General features: G+C 41.1%; 1 protein-coding gene across 2 annotated transcripts; it reads left to right on the top strand.

The window, feature by feature from the left end:
* The first annotated feature begins 18,617 nt into the window (after positions 1 to 18,617).
* LOC147438899 (splicing factor U2af small subunit B-like) lies at positions 18,618 to 23,631 on the top strand. 2 transcript variants are annotated; one of them, XM_086484858.1, is made up of 6 exons: positions 18,618 to 18,995; positions 21,769 to 21,855; positions 21,942 to 22,023; positions 22,099 to 22,225; positions 22,302 to 22,688; positions 23,205 to 23,631. In XM_086484858.1, exons 1-5 carry the CDS (start codon positions 18,759 to 18,761, stop codon positions 22,666 to 22,668), a joined length of 900 nt encoding a protein of 299 aa, XP_086340984.1. In that variant the 5' UTR covers positions 18,618 to 18,758; the 3' UTR covers positions 22,669 to 22,688; positions 23,205 to 23,631. The 2 variants fall into 2 exon arrangements, with proteins under 2 accessions (XP_086340984.1, XP_086340983.1); XM_086484857.1 differs by having other exon boundaries at positions 22,799 to 23,631.
* Positions 23,632 to 23,831: the final 200 nt, after the last annotated feature.

The raw sequence follows: 23,831 nt of genomic DNA, 5'->3' as shown, positions 1-23,831 counted from the left end.
GAGCAAGATAAGGGGTTTTGGGAGAGCTAGGTATGTGGTTGAGCCCATTGGCCAAGATTCTTCGTATTTTTTTATTCTCAATAATGCGAAGATCACAGGTACAAACGTACATACCATATGAAACAAAGTTCGTGCAGAATGTGGTAAATTCATAGCAAGTACAATCGGGAATTGATTCATGTCGAAGAAAATCATTACTATAAACCAAGTTTTTAACGGGTTGTTGATATATCCAACCAATGAGAACATTATCGAGTAATTTGTGATTGCCAAAAAGTAAGTCAAAGCACTCACAAAAAAGAGCTTTAGGTTGTATCCAATCAAGAAGTACATTGTGGAAGAGACAGTGTATGTAGATATAGTCACGGTTAGGAGCAATTTTGATGAGAGACCTTCATCCACAAGGGCTTGTAGTAACCTGCAAATCGCCAAGGATTACAATTCAAGAAAATTCATGATGGGGGAGTTTCTGCCTCTTCCCCTAGTGTAGCTACGAGCCTTCCCTCGGCCGGAGGAAGAGCTAGGAGTTAAAAAATATGTAAAAGAGCTGGGGGTAGTAAGAGAATTGGGTCTTTTCAGAGCAGGGGAATCATCCTCATCAATACATGGTTTGAGTAAGCCAGTCGGAGAGAACTGACAAGATCAGTTAAGCAGCTTAGTACAGCTGATAGAGCGAGATAAGGGTTTTTGGGAGAGCTAGGTATGTGGTTGAGCCCATTGGCCAAGATTCTTCGTAATTTTTTATTCTCAATAATGCGAAGATCACAGGTACAAACGTACATACCATATGAATCAAAGCTCTTGCAGAATGTGGTAAATTCATAGCAAGTACAATTGGGAATTGATTCATGTTGAAGAAAATCATTACTATAAACCAAGTTTTTAACGGGTTGTTGATTTATCCAACCAATGAGAACATTATCGAGTAATTTGTGATTGCCAAAAAGTAAGTCAAAGCACTCACAAAAAAGAGCTTTAGGTTGTATCCAATCAAGAAGTACATTGTGGAAGAGACAGTGTATGTAGATATAGTCACGGTTAGGAGCAACTTTGATGAGAGACCTTCGTCCGCAAGGGCTTGTAGTAACCTGCAAATCACCAAGGATTACAATTCAAGAAAATTCCTGACGGGGGAGTTTCTGCCTCTTCCCCTAGTGTAACTACAAGCCTTTCCTCGGCTGGAGGAAGAGCTAGGAGTTTAAAAATATGTAAAAGAGCTGGGGGTAGTAAGAGAATTGGGTCTTTTCAGAGCAGGGGAATCATCCTCATCAATACATGGTTTGAGTAAGCTAGTAATGATCTTTACACCTTTGTAGTTAGCATAGGTAGTTAGGTAGATTCCTGATTCATAAGATTTCAGCTCTTTCAAGATGTCCAACATTAATCCACGAAAGATGTTAAAGGCAATCTAAGCAATTACGATTTCTTTAGCTTGGCCACCCAACCAAGAGCAAATAAGTGAGAGGTGAAAATCCACTGGTTTTTCTGGGAAGAGTAGGTCAAGATGGTTGAGAATAAACCAAATGGCATGGTCAAACCACATGATGTTGGATTCGCAAGAGGCTTTAGGGTCAAGAAACTTGCAGACACATTTAACATAGGGCCGAAAAACATTCCAGATGGATTTAGTGTAGAAGTCCGGGTTACTTTTAGCAAACTCCATGTTCCCTTTAGTACGGATGTATAGGCCAATATTGGAAGGGCATTTAGAATGGTCAATCAGATTGAGGCTGAAGGGTTTGATGAGCACTTCTTTGTCAAGAAATTGTCCACCTTTTAAGATCTTGAGTCTACAGTCTTTGACATTTGAGGTAGGGAGGTTGGCAAGGTATACCCAGGTTTCACTTTAAATGGGTGCTTAGAAAGCTTTGTTGGGAAGAACCCAAAGCTGATGGTCTACACCAAAGGACTCGATTTTAATATGTCTAACAAGTAAGAAAGGAAAAACCTTAGAGATTTTTGGCAGCAGTTCCAAGAGGTTGGAGTCATTGAGGGAACAAAGATTACTTTGGAATTCTTTGACAGCTTTAAGAGCCACACCATCCCTACAAAAAATACCACCGGTTTGAGGGATAGTCGGGGTAGCAGGTGTACAGATGAAGGATGGATTGAGGCCGCATGGCTTCCTTAAAAAGTTAGACAGATCAGCTCCTGAAGAGGAGAAAAGTGCAAGCTCTTGTTGGTATTGTAGAGAGAGGATGGGAAGCTGTGCAATGTACTGAGCAATAGAATTTACTCCTTCCTTGGAGTCCTTGTCTAAGGTAGCCAAAACTTTAACCCAATCATTAAAAGACAGCATGTGTAAGATAGACATTTTCTTGTTTGAGGCAAGAGCCGAGTCATTAATTAGTTGAGAAACATCCAAGCTGTTAATACATCTGAGAACAAGAGATGTGGCTGCAGAGAGGGGCTCAGAGGTCAATTCCAATCCTTGAGAGAGAGCAAGAGTCTGCAATATACCAAAAAAGGTAAGTGAGGATATATTTACTGATAGTAGTAAGTAAGACAATCCTTGGCCTTTCTAGCAAGGAAGGGTCTGGTTCTAAATGCCAAAGCATTTTTTGGTTTATGGTCTTTAAGGTACAACTTAATCTGTTTGAAAATCTTTGTATGATTCTCAGGGATGTGTTTTACACTCATGCGAGCTGTCATTCTAAAAGGTTTGTGGTCCTGAAAGGAAATATAACAATATGAATAAGATTAGTTACAGTAAGTCGGGCCTGTAAACCTTAAACCGGCAAAGTCAAAGACTATAATAGCCGTGAGCAGGAGACCAGAAAAATAGTCTAAGAAGGACCACCTAACACCAGTCAACCAACGAAGGGATTATAGACTGTGGGTCAATCCTAGAGCTATGTTTCAAACTTAGTTTCCAAAGCCAGCATCTTGATTTTTCCAGAAAGAAAAAACCTTATGTGTAGGATGTGTATGTAGTTGTTTTACCATAAATAATATGACATAATTGAACTTTTTACATTCAAAAGACAACTGTCTTTAGAAGAAATGAAATAATAAGTACAAAAGCAACTCAGTCTTGTACAATGTTTGTAAGAATGGAGCCTCATCCATTATACAAAGTGATAGAAGAACTTCCCAAGTAGTAAGTGAATGTGTAATCCAGTGTAGGACAACAGCTAACCAAAGCCAAAGAAAACCTTCCAAGACAAGATAGAGTCCTTACCTGCATCCATCCAAACAAGACAACAGATATGTTAGCCTTGGATGTGTTTTACAGTTATCAATGGACTATACCAGTTTTTATCTATGTCGATCTTACGAACTTCTTTTCAACTTTGTACAAGCTCAGTCCATAGTAAATGTTTTAATTCATTAAAAAGGAACCCAAAATTTTCAATTTATAGAAGAATTTTACATCATTTTGATTAGAAGGCCATTACCCCTTCTAATCCAAGTGTCAAAATCCCCCCTTATTTAGTCACACTTCATCTAATTAGTGTAGTAGGTTTTATCTTTTTATTAAAAAATTCCTTTAGTAGTTTCAATCCAGCCATAGGCTAGTTCAATGTTTGTTTTAAGGTTGGGCAAAGTGTTAGGCCCATCATGTTACCAGAACTTACTAGTTTTGTAAGTTAACCTACCTTATTCATCCTTCCGGCCAACCCAGGTGGCAAGAAGCCCTTGCAGAATCCAAATGAGAGCATGAGTCTTCCCTCTTTTTTAGGAAATTTTTATGCTATACAATATGCAATTCCATATGTGAATATAAACAGGAGATCCTTGTAGAAATTTCATCATTCAACTAGTAACCAAAAGAAGCGGTGCTAAAAAATAACCATCAAACACCCATAAGCAGTAGGTTCAAGCCCTACTTTCACCATAATTTATAAGATCATAATGCCTATGTAACAATCGATAGGCAGTGTATCAACCAGAATTTAGGGAACCATCACAAAAGCAGTCATGGCGACATCCTATATCATAGTAATGTAAATAACATTGTGTAATGGTAAACCCTCTTTTTGTTCAAAAAATCCTACCGAAGTAGCAGTTGGCACAGTAACCACAAATAACCAAGTAAACGGGAACAGTAATCGCTAGTGAGCCAGCAGACAGAATGTAAAGTATTGCCATTTTTTATATATAAAGCCATGTTCAGAAACAATAACATCGTGCTTCTTGGCCAAAAAATACTCCTTAATGATGTGCGAAGGGTGGAGCAATACCCCCCTTTTCAAGCTCTTCATCAATAACATAAGGTTTAACCAGTCATAGAGTAGTAGCCATGCAACAAGGCACCAGATAACCTGCCATCCTGCAACCAAAATTAGTAGGCAAGAAAAAATCCCTGTTTGTATCGGTTACTAGGGCAAAAAAAGGGCATAGCCAACCCAGTGGTCAAACCACCGACCTAGTAAGTAGATTTAAAAAAAAATAGTTTTTAACATCGACAGTAGGTGGTGAACCATCAGCAATCACTTGACATAGAGAACCCCCGTGTTTGGCATTAAAACCTTGCAAGAAGACACAACCCATAGCTTCCTACTACATTGGTGTAAAAAATCCTCTCAGAGTGACATGCCTTCGTAGCATACACATATAGCCATAAAACAAGTGAGAAAAAACCATAAAATAATAGTTGTCGACCTGTGTCTCTTGAGTTGAGAGCTCCATGCTTCGATGACGTGGAGATTTAGATACACAGTCACTATCTTTATGCAACCAAATAGAGTACAACCAAAGCTAAGTGAGGGGCAGAGATGCGCTCTCACCTTTTAAATAGAGGAGGGAGGGAGGTTGCCATAACTGCATAGCGCGCAGTTATCCATGCGCGGGGAGATCTCTAGCAGAGATGGCGAGGCCGCCTGCAAGGTGCAATGAAGAGGCAACCAGGTGCTTTCACGGCCGGGTTTCACCCAAGGTAATACCACGATGTTAGTCACTCATGTAATGAGAAGGGCTATGTCCCATGGTAGTGCCCATAGACGGTGGTTTTTAATAGAGTCCCAGGAGCGAAGTAAGCTCGAGAATACACTTAAGTTAGGTGGTACAGTATGTGTGTGTGTGTGTGTGCCATTTAGCCAAGGCAAAAATACCACCACCTCACCAAGCCTTTAGTAATCCTGAAGGGCCAAGTCCCATAGTGGAGACTCAACACTTTGAAGTTTTTTAAAAAGGAGAGAGACAAAAATGTTAGGAATCTTTTTAAGTAACACTGTGTGTGTGTGTGTGTGTGTGTGTGTGTGTGTGTGTGTGTGTGTGTGTGTGTGAGAGAGAGAGAGAGAGAGAGAGAGAGAGAGAGAGAGAGAGAGAGAGAGAGAGAGAGAGAGAGAGAGCAAAGGGTATCGAGGGAGGTGAAACCCTGGTACTAGAAGCCTAGATGAGGAGTGGACTAAATTTTAAAAAGCCAATGTGTATTTATTTATGCCAGACTCCACACCTCCCCTTGCGTTAGAACTTCAATCACGAGCACCCACTCCTCTGGCTTTTGCTACAGACATCGAGTGCAACCTATCATACTTGAATAGATTCCATTAAGATTTTTTCAATTTTCTCTTCATATTTACAAACATAATTCCCAAGAGATTTTGAAGATTTATCTCATGACTCTTGATCTCTAAACATGATGCCCTAGAGGATTAGAGGAATATCGATAAGCACTCTACCACGCTTAGGTGATACAAAGTTAATTCCAGTGGGAGTTCACAAACATTTTGAAAACACTAAACGCTTCATCCTTGTGCTTGAGAAAGTAAACCCATACTTTCCTCGAGTAATCATCTATAAATGTCATAAAGTAAGAAGCTCCCCCTAGAGATAGGTTAGGCATAGGTCCACACAAATCACTATGAACAAGTGCCAACTGTGTATCTCTTCTACTGCTTCTATGCTTATGTGACTGCTGTGTTTGCTTACCATACAGACAATGTTCACAGAATTTATAATCATTAAATGAAAAGCCAGGCAAATAACCAGAACGAGACAAGATTTCCATTCCCTTCTTGGACATATGTCCTAACCGGCTATGCCACAAAGAAACGTTCGGCTGCTCGGTTACATTGATTACATTTTTAGAGACATTTGATACATAAATCATGTAAAGTCCTCCAGACTTTACTCCATGTGCTACTGTCATAGAACCCTTGGATATCTTCCACATGTTCTGTCCAAAAGTGGTGACGTAGCCAGCATCATCAAGTAAACCTGTGCTGATCAAGCTCTTTGTAATTGCAGGAACATGTCTCACATTCTTCAGCGTGAAAGAAGAGCCATTCTGAAACTTCAATTGCACATCTCCAACACCTAAGATCTCACATGTCTGCCCATTGCCTAGCCGAACATGATCTTTAGTGGTCACATAAGAGGTAAACCACTCCTTGTTTGGAGACACATGAAGTGATGCCCCTGAGTCTATAATCCAGTCACTCAGTGCATTTCCATCAGATGATGTAAGAAGAGCTGAGTCCATTGTATTCTTCAAGAAGTAGATGTCTCCTGACACTAGACTGTCATCCTCTGCAACAGTGTTTGTCACATTTATTTCTTGAATCTTCACTGAGGACTTGTTCTTCTCACCATGGTCTTCAGTTTTCTCTTTGCCTTTTTCTGCTTTCCATTCTCTGCAGTCTCTTTTCATGTGACCCTTCTTGCCACAATGGTAGCATTCTATGTCACTCTTGCCTTTAGCACTACGGGACTTGCTACGAGACTGATTCCTCTTTCCACCTTTGTACTTTTCTGTGGTCCTTCCCGTGACAACTAAGGCTGTTCCTTTGCCTTTGTCCATTGTCTTTCTATTGGTTTCTTCAGTAAGCAGACTTCCTTCTACACCTGCTATGTTCAAACCATCTGGAGATGCAGAATTACTCAAAGCTGTGCGAAAAGTGTCCCAACTTTCCGGCAATGTGATCAACAGGAACATAGCTCTAACAGGTTCATCCCACTCTGCTTCTCATAAAGATCACTCAGCTTTAACCATGCTTGATAAGCCGACATCTCGTCTGCTACATTGAAGTAAACGCTTTCTACCAAAGTCAGCATAATGGTAGAAAGTGCCAATTCATCCATTTCGCTCCATTCATCTTCGTCCATATCTTTTGGTTTTATCCCCTTGAGATTTATAGGTTTTATCTGCTTCTTTTGTACCAACACGTGCCAAATCTGCTTCTTCCACAATGGGAAATTGGTTCCATCCAGCTTCTTGATATTGTAAAGAGCAGTGTCCTGTGATCCAGCCATAGCTACGCTTCACAGTGGTTTACTTTCCTGGGAAAAATTCGGCAGAGTTTCCCCTGTAAACTGACCTCTGAACCAATATCAACCTGTCAAATGAACCAAGAAAGCTTCAGATTCTGCATAAATTTCGGCAGAGTCTCCTTTGTAAAATGGCTCTGGTGTACTCAAAAAACAGACCAAAAAACAGCTCAAAAAACACTGTCTCTCTGACATTATAAGCTGCGGGTAAACCTGTCCTGCACCTGTACTGTCTGTCACTGTCCTGTAAGCATAGACTGCGACAATGCCTCAACGACAGTAAAGCAAAGATGCAATCCCAACTGTCTAACTCACAGTCAATACATCCTAGCTGCCTATCTAAGGGTGCTCGAGGGATCGCTCCAAGACCTGTATCACCGAAAGGATCTCAACATTCGAGAATCCCCCAGCTCAATAAAACCTCACTCGACCCTCAACAAAGGCTGCAGTAAATCTGACAGTACATAGACTTCCCACAAAGTCATACATCCACAAATTTCCCACTGTATGCTGTAACCGCTGCGGCGGTTGTTTGCTGCGTGACTCATAGCCAACAAACCCTCAACAAACATACATCATCTCTGACAATACATCCCATGTGGAAGTACCTGCAATGTCAGGATGAAATCTGGAATATCAAGCAGCAAACACAAGCTACCTGATGAACTAGTGGATGTCGCCTACAGTCTGTGTGTAGATGCGCCCGTGTCGTATGTGACACGCCTCCAAGAACTGTGAGCCGTCCTTCGATGTGTAGACAACCACAAATCAACACTATGGGAGTGTCGATATCCTCAGCACCTGTAGTCGTAGGCCGAAAACCCCAAATTTGCAGAGTCGGATCTGCACCTGCCGAGACCACATAGTCGAAAATGGCCTGCGCAGACCTTTGTCGAAGCCGAACGGTGGCCGAGATGACGGTGGCCTGTCGAATTTCACTCCAATCTGAGCTGGTGACTCTAGCCTCCTGCAGTGCTGCCCCGAGCCTCGATTTGAGCTCTGATACCAGTTGAAGGAGTACGAGCGGAAGTGCGACGCGAGAGAGAGTGCGAGAAGAAGAGCACGACGATATGGTGAACTCGCTTTTATGTAATGTGTAGAGCATAGTGAGTTCGTATTAGGTTTTTACAAAAGAATATGTGTACATACCTGGCGGCCCGCCCACTTACCTGGGCGATCACATTGGGCTTTATACCCCAACAGAGGGCTGCTCACTTACATCATACTGGGGATGAGTTTGTACTACATAACTTGTCTTCGATTGAAGCCACTTAACGTATCTCAAATCACTTTAGTAATCTTGGGTATTTTCTTGATGCTATCAAATTACCTGTATTATTTCCTACTTATAAGCATCACAAACATAAATTTTGGTGGATTTTGGACGCCTCGAATGGGATCCTTACAAGAATTACTAAGGACATAACTTTGTGCCTAAGTCTCATATTAACTAATTTTGAATCAGTCTGTGCAAAGAAACAAAAAATATGTTTGGATTTTCTTAAAGTCCACTACAATCCATTTTGGCTAAAAAAACTTTACAGAAGGAACACTCAACTTCCCCAAACAAATTTTTTAATATCTTTTCTGTTGACATTACTCAATGCTACAAAAACATCCCCCTCAATGGAGATATTGGGTTGAAAAACATTTTGAAAAAGATGATTAAGATTGCATTTGGAAATGCTTAATTGAGAAGCCTTTTTTGCACTTCTCTTGCAAATAAACCTAGATGGACAAAAAGGACTAACTTAACACATATTGCCCACTTTGATGAGAATAAGCTATATGACCTAATTTCATGGCTTCTTGATAATTGTTTTATACATTTTGGTGGCAACTACTATAACCAATGCCTCGATATTCCAATGGGCTTTTCCTGCTCACCACCTATGTGTAACCTATACCTAGCCTAATTTGAATATAAATGGTTTCTTAAAACAATGGAAAATAAAAATGTCTACCACACTCTTTCCCTTTTTAATCATACCTATAGATACATGGATGACATCCTTAGTCTTTATAATAAGACCTTTCACGTTAATATATCCTAACTTCCTTAAGATTGAACATACCCTAGGTAGTGGTTTTGCTACTCCTTCTTTTCCACTATTATACAATTCCTTAACTTCTCAATCCTACTACGCAGCCCCTGCAATGGTGACTTTGATCTCTGTTTTATTTGGAAAAGGGATAGCTTAAATATCTCTTTTGCTGAGTTTATAAAAAAGAAAAGTAATTGGCCATGTAAAGTCGTGCTAAATACATGTATTAGTTTACTATACATGATTTTCTATTCCTCTTATGATTGCTTCATGACATGGGAGGATATCAAACACCTTATTAACAAATTTTTCATTAATGGTTTCAATAGAATCGACCTAATTAACACCATCACTAAAGCCATCTCACATAATAATTGGCTTGACTTAAGACTTAATCATACTAATCTCATCACATTAATAAGGAAGTTGGCCCATAGTCAATGGGCCTACTGCCGTCTCATCGACTATGATGCATGGGATAGGGCGAGTACACACAGACACATATCATTGTCGTCTTCGATTAGCTCTTGATGACTAACTTAACCTTGTTTTATACACACATGCTACAAACATCTCTTAGCAACCTACTAATGATTGTGAACCCCTTAAACCCTTTTTTGTTTTAAACTACTGCTATTACTATAACTGTAAACCACTTATCTGATCAACCAAGTGTCTAGGTGGGAACAAACCCCTATGCTTCAAAATTTTGTATTTCTCTCACTAATTTGGGGAACTTTCACCCTTTTTCTGTCTATGGAACCCCCCTCTCTAAACCTCTTGTGGGAATGGTACCCTTTACGAGCGCTTGTGGTGTGATACCCTTTCTGAAAATAAAATCTCAACAATTAAAGGGGTTATAACCCCCAAGCGGGATGGGTAATTAAATTACCTCTCATTATATGTTTGTTTCCCTTTCACTCTCGCTCCCTCTTTGACGCGCACCTCCTACAGCCGGTTGCATATGTGATGCGGACCTCTTTTCTGCTACTCTCTCTCTCTCTCTCTCTCTCTCTCTCTCTCTCTCTCTTCCCCCCCCAACTATGCCTCTGCTGAATGCCCGTGGCGACTGGGTGGTGTTACTGCATGCCTCGAGGCTTGGACCATTTGAGTGAAGATCGTGGGGATGCTCCACTCAATGAAAATGAAGGTGAGGGTTTCTTTGGCCCCTCACTTAGCCATTTTTTGTTGGTGTGAGTCTCGAAAAGTTAGATTGACCATTGTCCTTCTCTATTGTATGCTTTGTTTGGTGGATTGATTCAATGCCCTGCATGGAGTTGGTCAAATAGGGCGAGCCCTCGCAGGTTGGTTCTAGAAGATGTTGTGGTTTATGCACCTTAGTTTCCATTGCCTTAAAGAGTTTTTTACCTTGCGCATATGGTAAAACAATTCTCTATTAATATATGGTGGTTTCTGTTGTCGAGGCTGACTATTATGCGATTGTGATTGCTTGAAATAATTACTTCCTAGTTTAACTACTACATAATATTTTTCAAAAGGGTATTTTTGGACTTTAAACATTGGTTTCAACTTAGCTGGCTATGCTCTGTCGATATTTGGTGATGATATTTTTTATAAAAAAAACCGGCACACACTTCATCTGGTTCTGGTTTTTTTTAAAGGCCATGAGAATGATTGAGCAATATGTGGTGCTCCTTCTCATGGCATGAGGATTTTATGTACTATTATAGCTTTGTGTTCACACGATCATACTCTGTTATGTTTACTCGTAACCATTTATTTTTTTAAAAGGGAGGGATGACTTTTGGAACTAATAAGGCCGATTGGTCTGTTGTTACTTCCCTTGGGTTGGGATAATGACCACAACTTTGGGGTTGATTATCAATGGATATAAGGCAAGTCCTTAAAATTATGTAGTTTTTTTGCGGTACAAACCGTTAAACTTGCAAACACTCATTATGTATTTAGATGTGTATAAATAAACACTATATTATATGTTTTTTTCTCAAACATTAGCCGGTTCTAGTTATTTAGGAGGGTTTTTTCAATGAAACCATTTTCAAAATATTTTTGGCGTAACACACTTTTTAAACAACTTCTCCCAACTACTATTTTTTTATGTTTGCTTGGTCTTTTTAGGCATTGAACTATTTTGAGGTGTGATGGGAAGTTTTTTGCTCATTATAAATTCTGAAAATATCATCAGTAGTGTTGTTTAGTATTAAAGTTTTTTTGTATTTATCCGCCATTAAAAAAAGAAAGTGAAGGAGAAAGAGTGGTGACTTTTGGCAGGCAATGAGCACTCAAAATCACCATATTTTTGTTAAACACGAACTGGTTTTTAATAAGATAACAGATTGTAAACATAGACCTGTTTTTGAAAATAGCTTTACCAAAGCTACATAATACATAAAACACAAAACTCTATTGGACAAAAATAGGGATAAGACACTTGGATCAGAAGGGGTAGTGGCCTTTTGATCAGACTTGATCTAATTAAGTAAATATGAAAGTCCTTAGAAATTGGGGTATTTATTAACCTTATTTATAACCTATAGTCGTACTTCAATCTAAGGAGTGATGACCTCTCACATTAAAACAAATTTATCAATAGAGATTCATAGCAAAAGTTTTTGAGATTGGATATTCACAATTTTTTGGATACTAAGCTTAAGTTTTAAAAAAAGGTTGTAAGATGGACATGGATAACAGCTGATATGGTTCATCGACACTTGTAATACGTATTCAAGGCTAACGAATCTGTTGTCTTGTTTACATGGATGCAGGTGAGGACTCTATCTTCTCTTAGGATCTTTTTTGGCTTAGCCGTTGTCCATCATTGATGTATTTAAACCTTTTTCCACACTATAGACAGTCGCTCTAGACTTCCCTTTGTACAAAAAATACTAGAATGATACCTTCTTCTCTCATTAATGTACAAAAATGAATCAAAGACTGAGTCATTTTTGTGCTACTCCTTTGTCTAAAGGCAGTTGTCTTTTGAACTATTATGCTCTTTTGTGTATAAGCATTAGTTCAAAAACAGCAACACACAAACGACATGTCTTCAAGTCTTCTTATCTGTCTCTCACACACACACCAACACACACAACCCTCTTGGCCATATAAAGCATACCTTGTGAACCAATACAACCTATGCTTATCAATATCTACACTCACACTCAGCACTTGCAAGATGCTTCGGAGTGCTACCATATCACTGCAATCATGCCTCTCAATACACACTCACACACGCATAGCTTGCATTCACAGTAATCGGCCGCTTTGAGCTACTATAATCCACAACTTGGAGGGCTTTCCCTCACACACAAGGTGCACCCCTGCATACATCACTTGCATATACAGTAGGCTGCGGCTTGGCTTTGTTTGTGTGCTTACTTACGCTCTCCATTATACACACAACACTTCTCGGCATACACGCACAAATGGTATTTTAGTATTATTTGAGGTCACAATAGCTAGTGATTGTGCTCATACCTCAAAAGGCAAGCTACAATTCTCTATTCAACTCCAATTTGCATTGATAGCTATCTTTACACTTGTATTAATTTGCAAGATTATATTACATTAAGGGGCTTTGATATGACGGCCTTTCAAAAGTGCTTCTTGATCCTTATTGGAGCAAGAAAATTGCCATTCTCGAAGCTATGGAAAATGAAATGGTAGGCAATGTTGCAGAGGGGACTACTTCCAACCAGGTTTTTTATAGACCTTTGCCTCATAAGGTCCACATGCTGGAGCTAGTTTTTCAGTCATAATTAGCCATGGTTTTGGGTATGCTTAGCTTGGTTTCATAGTTGTCATAGTTTGCTTATGTAAGGTTTTTTTAGCTTTGAATTATAAAAAAGTTTATAAGCAGACACGATAGTTGAATACCTTGATAAACCCACAATATCCGCATAAAAGGAAAAATAGACTAATACACATGCACTATATAGTGATTCACTTGTAGCTTTCATAGCGTAATAGAAATTATATTCCCATACCATATTCAAGCTTACATCAACTAAGTAAAACTCTTGGCAATAATTGATTAAGTTTTACGGCTTGCTGACCATGCTTACACCTAATAGCATTTGCTAGATAATATACAACATTGAATAGAAAACAAATTTTACCTTGATCAATTAACAATGCATGCATACATAGCAGTGAATTGTTTCGATACTAAACTTTCATGACATAAAGACTAAGGTTTTACCTAATTTGTTGGCACTTTTGATTACCAATTGATGTTTTGCTTTGACAATACTGTTATCTCCATATCTAAATGGTTAGATGCATGAGTTTTTTCTTAACATTTTTTTTATAGTAGTACGAGTCATTTCTTGCTACTTAGAACTCTTGGATTAATTTTTTTTTCAAAAAGGTAATTTATCACTATCTCCTTAAAAATTGCCCCCTTACTATACATGTTCCCCGTATGTCTAGCACTATTCCAAAGAACCTAAAGCTTGAATCTAGCTTTTACTTTGGTTATTGTGCTTAAGTTACTGTTGAAAGGGGTTGAGCAAGGAGCAAGCTTGCAACAAAATAATTTAATAAATATACTCCCTTAGATGGAAGATTGGCATTACCATTCTTTTTATATTGAACAAACAAGAATGTGGTGATAATATGGACATGGATGACAACTGTCGGATCCATCCTATACCTGCATTTCATGTTTAAACAAAAATGCTGACGATTTTTTTGATGGGGTGGAGAACAAGATTAATCAATCTACTACACTTGGGTAATCTACAGGTCATGCCACTTAGGCTTGAAGGCTCAAGTGGATAGAAGCAGAGAGGGTCTCTCTCTCTCTCTCTCTCTCTCTCTCTGAGCAAGAAATGATTTCTTTTGCTACCAGAAGCAGAGGGAGTCTCACTTATATCTCAATATTGAATTGCTTCATCTCCCCCCCCCCCTCTCTCTCTCTCTCTCTCTCTCTCTCTCTCTTTGAGCAAGAAATGCTTTCTTTTGCTGCCAGAAGCAAAGGGAGTCTCACTTATATCTCAATATTGAATCGCTTCATCTCCCCACCCCCCCCCCCCCCCCTCTCTCTCTCTCTCTCTCTCTCTCTCTCTCTCTCTCTCTCTCTCTCTCTCTCTCTCTCTCTCTCTCTCTCTCGTGGAGTAAACCAATTGGTTTGGACCACTAGTCAATGTAAGGAAACTGCCTCACTTGTGGAGGCTCCAGGGCACATTGAGTTTGGTCCAACCTTGTGCACATCACAACATATATATATATTTATTTGGTTGGCTTAAGATGATTCTCTCAACTAAAGACACACCTTGATCCACTTATCATGCTCCAAAATTGTCGATTTAAAGCAGCATCGTATGATGTTGCATTGACAATAGCTTCAAGCTCAGGGTTTTTTAAATCACATTGATTGCTTTTTTATGTGTGCTACAGAGTCAAGTGGAGAGAGCTTGGATAAAGTTGGAAAGAGACAATTTTTGTAGAGGTCTCAATTGGATATCTAGGGTCTTGTCATCGAGCTAAAAGCATGATAGGAGACAAGGCTCAAAAGCCACACTACTTAGAGCAATTTGCATGCATGAAATTGATATCCCCGTGCTTTGTTCAATGACGACCTATAGAAACTAAGTGACTTTTGTTACTTTTGCACACCAACGATACATACGTTGTTCTTTCCTCTAATACCAAGATTGTAGACAAGGAGAAACGGATAAGTAAGCATTGAACTAGCCTCTCCTAGGCTCTCTGTCCCTCATGACATAGGGAGAATCAAAGGTTTGAAAAAGGAGCTTGAGCATGAGGCTAGGTAGAAAGAAGAGGAACATTGTAGAAGTAGTTGCTATGGTAGACATGATAGAAAATTTGATTGTGATAGTCGATACGAGGGTAATTATCGCAAAAGAGACGATGATGGAGATCGCAATAGACATGATTGACATGATGATGGAGGACACGAGAGAAGGTATGAAAGATGAAGAGACCACGACAGAGAGGATGGATCTAGAAGGTAACCACGAGGATGCGGTGATCGAAGGACTCAAAAAGAGCATGATGATCGTAGGGATAGATAAAATGGATATGTTGGCAATGACGACGACGACGAACACAGAGATCGGAGAAAAAGGGATTGAGATGATAGAAACCCTAGCTCTTCAAAATGGCATCAACCATATTACGTTGAGCTATTCAATGTTTATCGAGATAGGGTTTCATGTGTCATGGATCATTGTTGCTTTGTGCAACTTGTGAGCGGCTTTCGTGAGATCAAATGGAAAGGATTGTGCATGTGTCACAAATGGCCACATGGATGATTGCTAATACAAAGATATTATGAAGAGAGATCTATAGGTATGAGATAAGGTTGTTTCCATGATTGGGATAGAATTAGCCTTACCGTGAGGGATGTGGACCAAAAGACAATGCAAGTTCTTCTACCAATGAAAAGAACCCGATCTTTAAATAAGGAATATAATCCCTCTAGTATGATCAGCCTCAACAAATCGCAAAGGGATTTCTCAGGTTATCATCACAGAGGAGGATGGCTCTTCTAGGCGTCCACTACAGAGAATGAGTCCACCTAAGCGATGGAAAGCTAAGCAACTGATAGTGTTAAGAATCTTGGACTTGAGGGATTATCCTAATATGATGTTGATTTATCTTAACTCTTGTATCAAGACGAAGGCATTGAAGAGGAGCTTGAAATTGAGCTCAATGAGAATGAATTTCCCTTCTTAAGAGGAAAACAAGGTACTCCATTGATGCTCTCCACCATACTTCTGTATGGCACTCACCTAAACCGTACACTCTTTAATTTTTTAATATTTAGAAAAAGAATAGTACAAAAAATTTAACTACGGCTTTCCTTTTTCTTTCGTAGCTCCTCCAAGGTGCCGAACAAACTTGTTCAAGTGACGACAATACTCATAAGGTTAGTGATTTCTCTTGATGGAGAGTTTACATGCATCCTTTACAAAAAAAAATGGGGTTTAGATTTCACAAATGTGTCACACATAATTTTCTATCTTTATTTTGTTTTATCTTTCTTGTTTAGAAAAAAACTTTATCACGAAATTTACCCATATAGTAGGCGGTATGGGATGGTGTTTATTCATTAAACCTGCAGAATCTTTGAAGATGCGGCAACATGACAAAGCATGTGAACTCTTGGCTGGTGTTTTTTCATTAAACGTGTAGAATCTGACAGAGCCTGCAAACTCGCACTGCAAGCTGGACGCTCATCGTGGGGACAAAAGTCGCGAAGGGTCTCCACGTGTTGGGAGAGGCAATGAGGGATGGAGGTCCATTTGGTGATGAGGGGCGTTGGAATGCAGACGATGGCAAAGCTATCCGCGGCTTCTTTTTTCTAAAGATTACAAGCGAAGCGTAGTGCATCATACGGGTCCATGTTGTTGGTGTAGGGTGATAGATTTTCATGCGAGAATAACAACAATGCAAGAGTTTGGAACCCCACTTGACGCCTATTACTATTATCGTTGGATAGGTTCACATGGAACGCCAACTTTGCAGGCCCTCATCACTATATCACACGGGCATGCTCAAATGGGATCAATGGTGGAGGAGGAAAACGCGGGGCGCGCCAATCGTTGACCGTCAGATTCGGCAGTTGCCCCGAATTTACTAGTCTGCCCAAATTTACAAATTCGCCCCGAGTTTACTAATCGGCCCACATTTACAATATGACATACTCGAATCCCCTATATTGCAACGAACGCATGAGAGCGTAGTGGTTAGTGCACATGGCCCGTAGTGGAGAGGTTGCGGGTTTAAGACATGGGGTGCGGACTGCCCCGAATTTACAAGCCTACCCGAATTTACTTTTCTCCCCGAATTTACCAAATGTCTCAAATTTACAAATGTGCATATGACGGTCCAAATCACCTCAACCGTAGATCCCATTTGAAGCTGCCCGTGTGAGATAGTGTGGAGGCTCGCCGGCGGGAAGAAGAATCTCTTGGAAGCAAAATGAATAAACATGAAGGCCTGCCAATACGCATTGCAATAGTATGTACCTACAATTTCAGAAAAGTCATTTATAAATGGAATCAATAAACGATTCCATCTCAGTAGCGAAAGAAAATAAAGGGAAAAAGAACCGGCACACTTCTCTCTCTCTCTCTCTCTCTCTCTCTCTGGGCAGTTTGCATGCTCTTGTCGGGACTCTCTCTCTCTCTCTCTCTCTCTCTCTCTCTCTCTCTCTCTCTCAAGTCGAGGCCTCTCTCTTGCGTGATGTTTGTAGGACTCTCTCTCTCTCTCTCTCTCTCTCTCTCTCTCTCAACCTCTACCTGCCTTACGTTTGGATGCATGCCGGAGTCTGGAGGGGCAACCAACTTCTCCGTCTATCTCTCATGCGTTCCACTCAGGTTGTTTCTCACGCTGAGGTTGTTAGAGGAGAGTTGAACATGGAGCTCTATGCTGGCAACAGCTATCTCTCTCTCTCTCTCTCTCTCTCTCTCTCTCTCTCTCTCTCTCACGTGACCACCAACGCCTGTGAAGAGCCGCAGAGGCAAGAGGGGCATGAAGGCGGAGATGGTTGCGCGCAGACCGAGGCAGGAAGCGCCTTTGGAATGTGGGTGGGAGGGGAGGGGTATTCGAAACTAATAGGATTTCTTTTAAGTGTTACCAAATACTCAATCCTACTGGTATCCTTCTTATTTTATTCAATCATTTGCGAGATTCCTCCCAGGCTCTCACTGCAAGATTTCAGGAATTTCTCTCTCCCCCTTTCTCTTACCCTCACAAAAGGCAAGTGTAGGATTTGAACTCTCAACCTCACAATTTTTAGTCGGCACACAATGAGGTGAGCTAAGCCATCTAGACAGAGGCCCGTGATGTCGGGACCGTGTCCTTCACACTTAAAAAAAATCCCTCTCGCCTCCCCCTCGTTCCCTCAGAATCCATTATTCCCCTGCTCCTCCACCTCGTTGTCCTCTAGTGCGGCACGCTTAATGTTCCTCCACCCTGTAGCTACTCTGAGTGCGCCAACTGTCGTGCACGCACCTGCCATCGCAACTTTCCTTTGCTGACTGCACAAAACGTTTTCCTTTTCATTTCTTGCCGGTATCACGTCAGATTCGTCACTTTTTTCGATTATACGCCAGCTTATCCCCCTGCTCCTCCACCTCGTCGTCCTCTGGTGCGGCACGCTTAATGTTCCTCCACCCTGCAGCTACTCTGAGTGCGCCAACTGTCGTGCACGCACCTGCCATCCCAACTTTCCTTTGCTGACTGCGCAAAACGTTTTCCTTTTCATTTCCTGCTGGTATCACGTCAGATTCGTCACTATACGCCAGCTGGTAACCCCTACCAGTATTGGAGTATATTTACCCATTAACTACAATGAGTATTCATACCAATTTACATTGACATGTATAAATACGAAGTCGAAAGTCATCTTGATTAAAACCTGCATCTGCCTCCCGCTGCGGCGAGGTTGCGAGAGACATCAAGGGGCGCGCGCGTGCGCACACACACACAGAGAGAGAGAGAGAGAGAGAGAGAGAGAGAGAGAGAGAGAGAGAGAGAGAGAGAGCCATGGCCGAGCACTTGGCTTCCATTTTCGGGACAGAAAAAGACAGAGTGAATTGCCCTTTCTATTTCAAGATCGGGGCTTGTCGCCATGGGGATCGGTGCTCTCGCCTGCACAACCGCCCCACGATAAGCCCTACCCTGCTGTTTTCCAACATGTATCAGCGGCCTGATTATACCACTCCTGGAGTCAACGTGCCTGCACAGAATATTGACCCTCGCAAAATTCAGGAACATTTCGAGGTATCCCTTTCTTCGATCTGCATCGTAATGTTTCTTTCTTCTTTGGCCCGTTTGTCTTCTTCCAATTGTGCTGGCTAATTTGAAAGGCCATTGTTGTGTCAATTCTGTCAGCTTAACTTTGCAGCTTTACAAGAATTTTGTGGATTCAGGTTTTGTTTTGAACTCATTCAATTTCCACAAGATAGCTTTTTTGTCTTGAAACTTTGCTATGCATGTAGCATAGTGGTTTTAAAAATGCAAGATTTGTATGTTTGGGTCAGGTCATTGTGCCTGGTCTGCATCGTCTTAAGCTTTTCTGCTTAAGATGTTTCTGTTTTGATTTCAATCTCTTGAATAAAAGAAACTCACAGCTATGTGGAGCTTGCCGGGACGTATGCAGATTAGTACGTTCAGAGGTGCTATTACTGTTTGAACAGTGTGAAAACTAGGTGAAAACCCTCTTCACAACACTGTCAAACTACTATTAAGGGGTCAACCCAAGGTATCTTTTGCAAGAAACAAAAAGGTTTCACGTAGCTGTAGGGGTATCTTCGAAATGAAACAAAAGGTAACATGTCGAAACAATGACATGACAAAACACATGAAAGCAGAAAACAGTTTACAGAAATTATTATCAGAAAAAGGTCTCATTCATACACTTCTGATCCTTATTTAAGGATGGATCTTTTTAATTGGCATCGAAGGTGATGAGATTATGTACTCAGTGTAGGTAAGCTTGTTTCATGCTCATGGTTTGCATGTGAATGGTTGTTCAACTTCTTTAGGTAGAGTAAAAGTGTATGAAAGCCAATTACGCTACTAAGAGGAAGGATACAAGCGAATAGCCATCATAGGTCATCTAGTGCTGAGAGACCCACGTGGAGTATCTCGTGATTGCTTAGGTTTCTTAGCCTCTTGTGGGTGTGGAGAGGTAGATTGTCTCTTATTCCTCTTGGAATGGGTGGGAGATCTACCTCGCCATTGGCTCTTAGTCACATTGCTCTTAGCAAAATTATTCTTAGAGTAGAGAACATTTCCTTTCCTCTCTTGGTCATCGTCATATCTTTGGGCATGACTGAAGGCTTCTTCTAAAGTTTTCGGATGTTGGGTTTTGACATGAAGACGATAGTCTTTGTCAAGAACCCTATTGACACCCCGTATCTTTTGGAATTCATCTAGACCTTCTTGTTTAAATATGATTTCCCGATACTTCGAAAGGTACTGTGTGAGAAAGAGGCCAGACATGCGGCATGCATCCCATGCTAATCAATTCTTATCTTTTTCATTGGAGTCCCAAAACTCTTTGGAGAAAGAAGCTTGAAACGCAGCCCAAGGCGGAGGACAAGCATCTATTAGAAATGTCATCCACCACTTATAGGCCTTGTTTTTAAGAGAGAGACTTGTTTCCACAGCCGTCTTTATACCCGGGGTGTGTCTCAATCTATGAATATCTCTCCATTTGTGTAAGAACGTATTGACCGCATCCTTGTTGCGATCACGCTCTTCCCCGTGAAACTCAGCAATGGTGATATTCTTAAGTAATGCATTGCTACCTTCTACATCTTATGAAGCACTTGTCTCTTGGACTCCTTGAGTCGTGCGAGCTTGGTTTCCTTGAACCGTGCCACTTGTGGCTTCTTGAGCCGTCTGTGAATTCATAAATTTCACAAGTAGCTTCGTAAGATTTGTAACATTTGCATTGAGTGCAAAGAGGTTGCGTTCAAGTACGCTTTGGCGATTTTTCAAAGTCTTGAAAGCAGCCATATCTACAAGGCCATGATCTCCTAGATCATCATCGTAATGCATATTAGTGTCAGCAGCACCCTTGGTGCCCTGATTTTGATCTACGTGCTCAAAATCGAAAGTGTGTGTAGGTGGGATATCCTCACTGGCCATGGTAAACACACACTAATGTAAAGAGAAAAGAAAAAAACGTCAACTTGTACCTTGTGAAGCTTGAAGTCTTCGTGTTTTTTTATGCTCTGCGACTTTCGTTCATGCGAACCTCGCCTTGCGAAAATTGTAGCGCTCACGTGTCGTTCGTCGTAAGAACACCTTTGTTGATTCTTCACAAAAAGCAGAATGTTTGGAGGAAAATTTGCCTTCCTCCAAGAAGTGAAAAGGAAGGGTGAAACTACTTCCTTGAAGTTTGAAGCTTTCCTTTTCTTTTTAGCTTTCTTTTCAACACAAGTATGCTACTTCCTTGTTATACACAACAAGGCTCAATAGCTTGATGGTAAAGTGTTGGCCTCTTACCCTCATGGGGTGGGTTGAACCCTCCTTCATGCAAGGGTTAAGCGGGCCTTCCTACGCACGCAGCCAACGGAAGCCTTCGGAGCCTCGGTGCTGTAGAGTTGCCGGTCCAGTTTGCCTTGGTCGCCTCCCTTAGTCGCCCGTTGTGGAGGGCGTAGATGGGGTGGCGGCGCGGTCGGTTGTTGCTGTCTGTCTTCGCGCTGCGCACAGAAAACTGTGCCTGCCTTCTTTTTGCTGCACAGCGGAGACGTCGTTGTCTACAGATATTGTGGGAGAGAAGCAACGCGCCGCATGCACATGCAACCTTTTGTCTACTAGATTAGCCTAATTGTCTGGACAAGAATTGATTGATCTTGATCATGTTCTTGTCGTTTTTATGCTGCTAAATCAGGTCTTATCAGCGTGGTGCTTTGTTTCTACTCTATTGCAATTAGTAACTGGCGTCTTTCATCTCCAATTACACGTTATGTTTGCTTGTCCTAAGATTTGTTTTGTGCTGTTTCGTTTTCTTCTGTAGAACATGCTTCTGTTTTCTTTTCAGGATTTCTACGAGGACATATTCGAAGAGCTGAGTAAGTACGGAGAGCTGGAAAGTCTGAATGTTTGTGACAACATGGCTGATCACATGGTACTATTTCTGTGTTTCTCTCTGTGTTGTTCTTTCTCTTCAAGTTCGTTCTTGATTTTGATGGATTATGATTGGTTGCTATTCAGGTTGGTAATGTGTATGCTCAATTTCGAGAGGAGGAACAGGCGGCTGCAGCTTTACAAGGGATGACTGGGAGGTTTTATGCTGGTATGGCTTGAAACTGTTGCTATGGTTTTTGGCATAGTTTTCTTGGGTTTTTCTGACATCTTATTGTTTTTTCAGGTCGTCCTATTATTGTGGATTTTTCTCCAGTAACTGACTTCAGGGAGGCCACTTGCCGGCAGTATGAGGAGAATACATGTAATCGAGGGGGCTATTGTAATTTTATGCATTTGAAAAAGACAAGCAGGTATTTTTGGATGTTCAAAGGTACGAATTTTGAGTTGAAAGCAAAGAATAAGTATAATTTGTTGATATGTCCCCAGGGAACTACGGAAGAAGTTGTTTGGGAACCACAGGAGGCACAGTCGTAGTCGCAGCAGGAGCCACAGCCCTCACAGGGAGTATGATAGATGCGACAGGTCTCATGATGATTATTATCCTCATGGTGGTGGTCGGGGTGGTAGGTATGGCGGAGATGAAAGAAGATATGACCTTGATGATAGAAGGTATCGCAGAAGAGATGACGAGAGGGGCTATAGCCCTGCTGGTCGTCGTCGAAGCCCTGCTGGATACAGGAACCGAAGCCCCGTGAGGGAGGGAAGTGCAGAAAGAAGAGCCAAAATTGAACAATGGAATAGAGAGCGTGAGCAATTGCAGCATAGCAATCACGGCAATGCCAATAACTATTAGCATCAGCAATGATGTGTAAGGTAATCAAGCCATTGCCTTTACTTTTAGCTCTACCTGGGACGACAACTGCGTTTCACATGCACGTGGAAGCTACACTCTTGTAGCTCACAGGCAGTTTGATTTTGTGCAGGTTTGCAGGTTGAGGATGCTGCACTCTGCCTTGTGAATTTAGATTGTATGCATGATGGGGGTTGTTGCAAGCACTTGATATGTGGGTGGGTGAATTGTATGCAATGTGCGTGTTTGCTTCAAGAATTGTATGCAATGTGCGTGTTTGCAGCCGCAGGGCCAGGTTAGGTTTGATGGAAGATAAGCAGGGTTGGTTTGCGTGGCTTTTTGCTTTGGAGGAGCTATAGGTGGATTGGCAGGTGTTGCATATAGCGTTGCTGTCAATGATTGTACGGATTTTTTGTTGTTTCAAGTTTAGGTTCTCGGATGTCTTATCTCATATGCTTGTTTAGGTGTGCAGGTTTCAGGTTTCCCTGACTCTGCTGAGCCTCAAGTGGTGCTAGTGCTAACAACATCTTTGTTTACAGGTGGAGTTCTTATTGACAAGTGCTGCTGCAGGCAAGGATGCAGGTTAATCTTGAAGTGGCTTCCGCACGGTCTCACATGCTTAGTACAGGGAACCTGTTAATACTTGGCATTGTGCAGGCGTCTCTTCAACTTCGCTCCTAACCGATATATTCTGCAGGATCTTTGCTTTTGTTCTACAGTCTAGGTGGATTCTTCAAGGTCTTCAAAGAACATTGGCTGATGTAAATGGAGTTTTCAGCTTTTGCTTGAAGTGATGAACCTTGCCCTGTATGAAAGCTTGCTTTGGTTGTGGCAGATTCTAGATCATGTCAAATTGATATGGGCCTACTGTTTTGCTCGATGTAGAGATTCTCGATCAATGTTTGCCTTAGTTTGACATGGATTGGTGCTGTAATACTCTTCATTAAGTTTACTTATGTTGGAATCTACCTGCGAATTGCTATCTGTTTCTGGTGAGCAGTTGTTTCAAGGTGTTGGAGAAGAGCGTTTGGTTGTATGCATGCCAATTGAAGAATATGATGAAATTCAACTCACCTTCCACAAGCAATGAGCTGAATTAATTACAAACCAATTAGAAGGATTGTGCAGTTGAAGGAAAGTCCCACAGCTTTCCAATAAAGGCCAAG

This window comes from Adiantum capillus-veneris, chromosome 16, assembly GCF_014529385.1.
Source record: "Adiantum capillus-veneris isolate H3 chromosome 16, ASM1452938v2, whole genome shotgun sequence".
Taxonomy (NCBI): Eukaryota; Viridiplantae; Streptophyta; class Polypodiopsida; order Polypodiales; family Pteridaceae; genus Adiantum; species Adiantum capillus-veneris.
This window is presented reverse-complemented; position numbering and strand designations above follow the sequence as displayed.

What these genes read in the sequence shown, in the direction of transcription:
- LOC147438899 (XM_086484858.1), top strand. Translation starts at nt 18,759, where the DNA reads ATGGCCGAGCACTTGGCTTCCATTTTCGGGACAGAAAAAGACAGAGTG. An exon ending in AAATTCAGGAACATTTCGAG is followed by an intron (nt 18,996 to 21,768) that starts GTATCCCTTTCT and finishes TTTTCTTTTCAG; the next exon opens with GATTTCTACGAGGACATATT. An exon ending in GACTGGGAGGTTTTATGCTG is followed by an intron (nt 22,024 to 22,098) that starts GTATGGCTTGAA and finishes TTGTTTTTTCAG; the next exon opens with GTCGTCCTATTATTGTGGAT.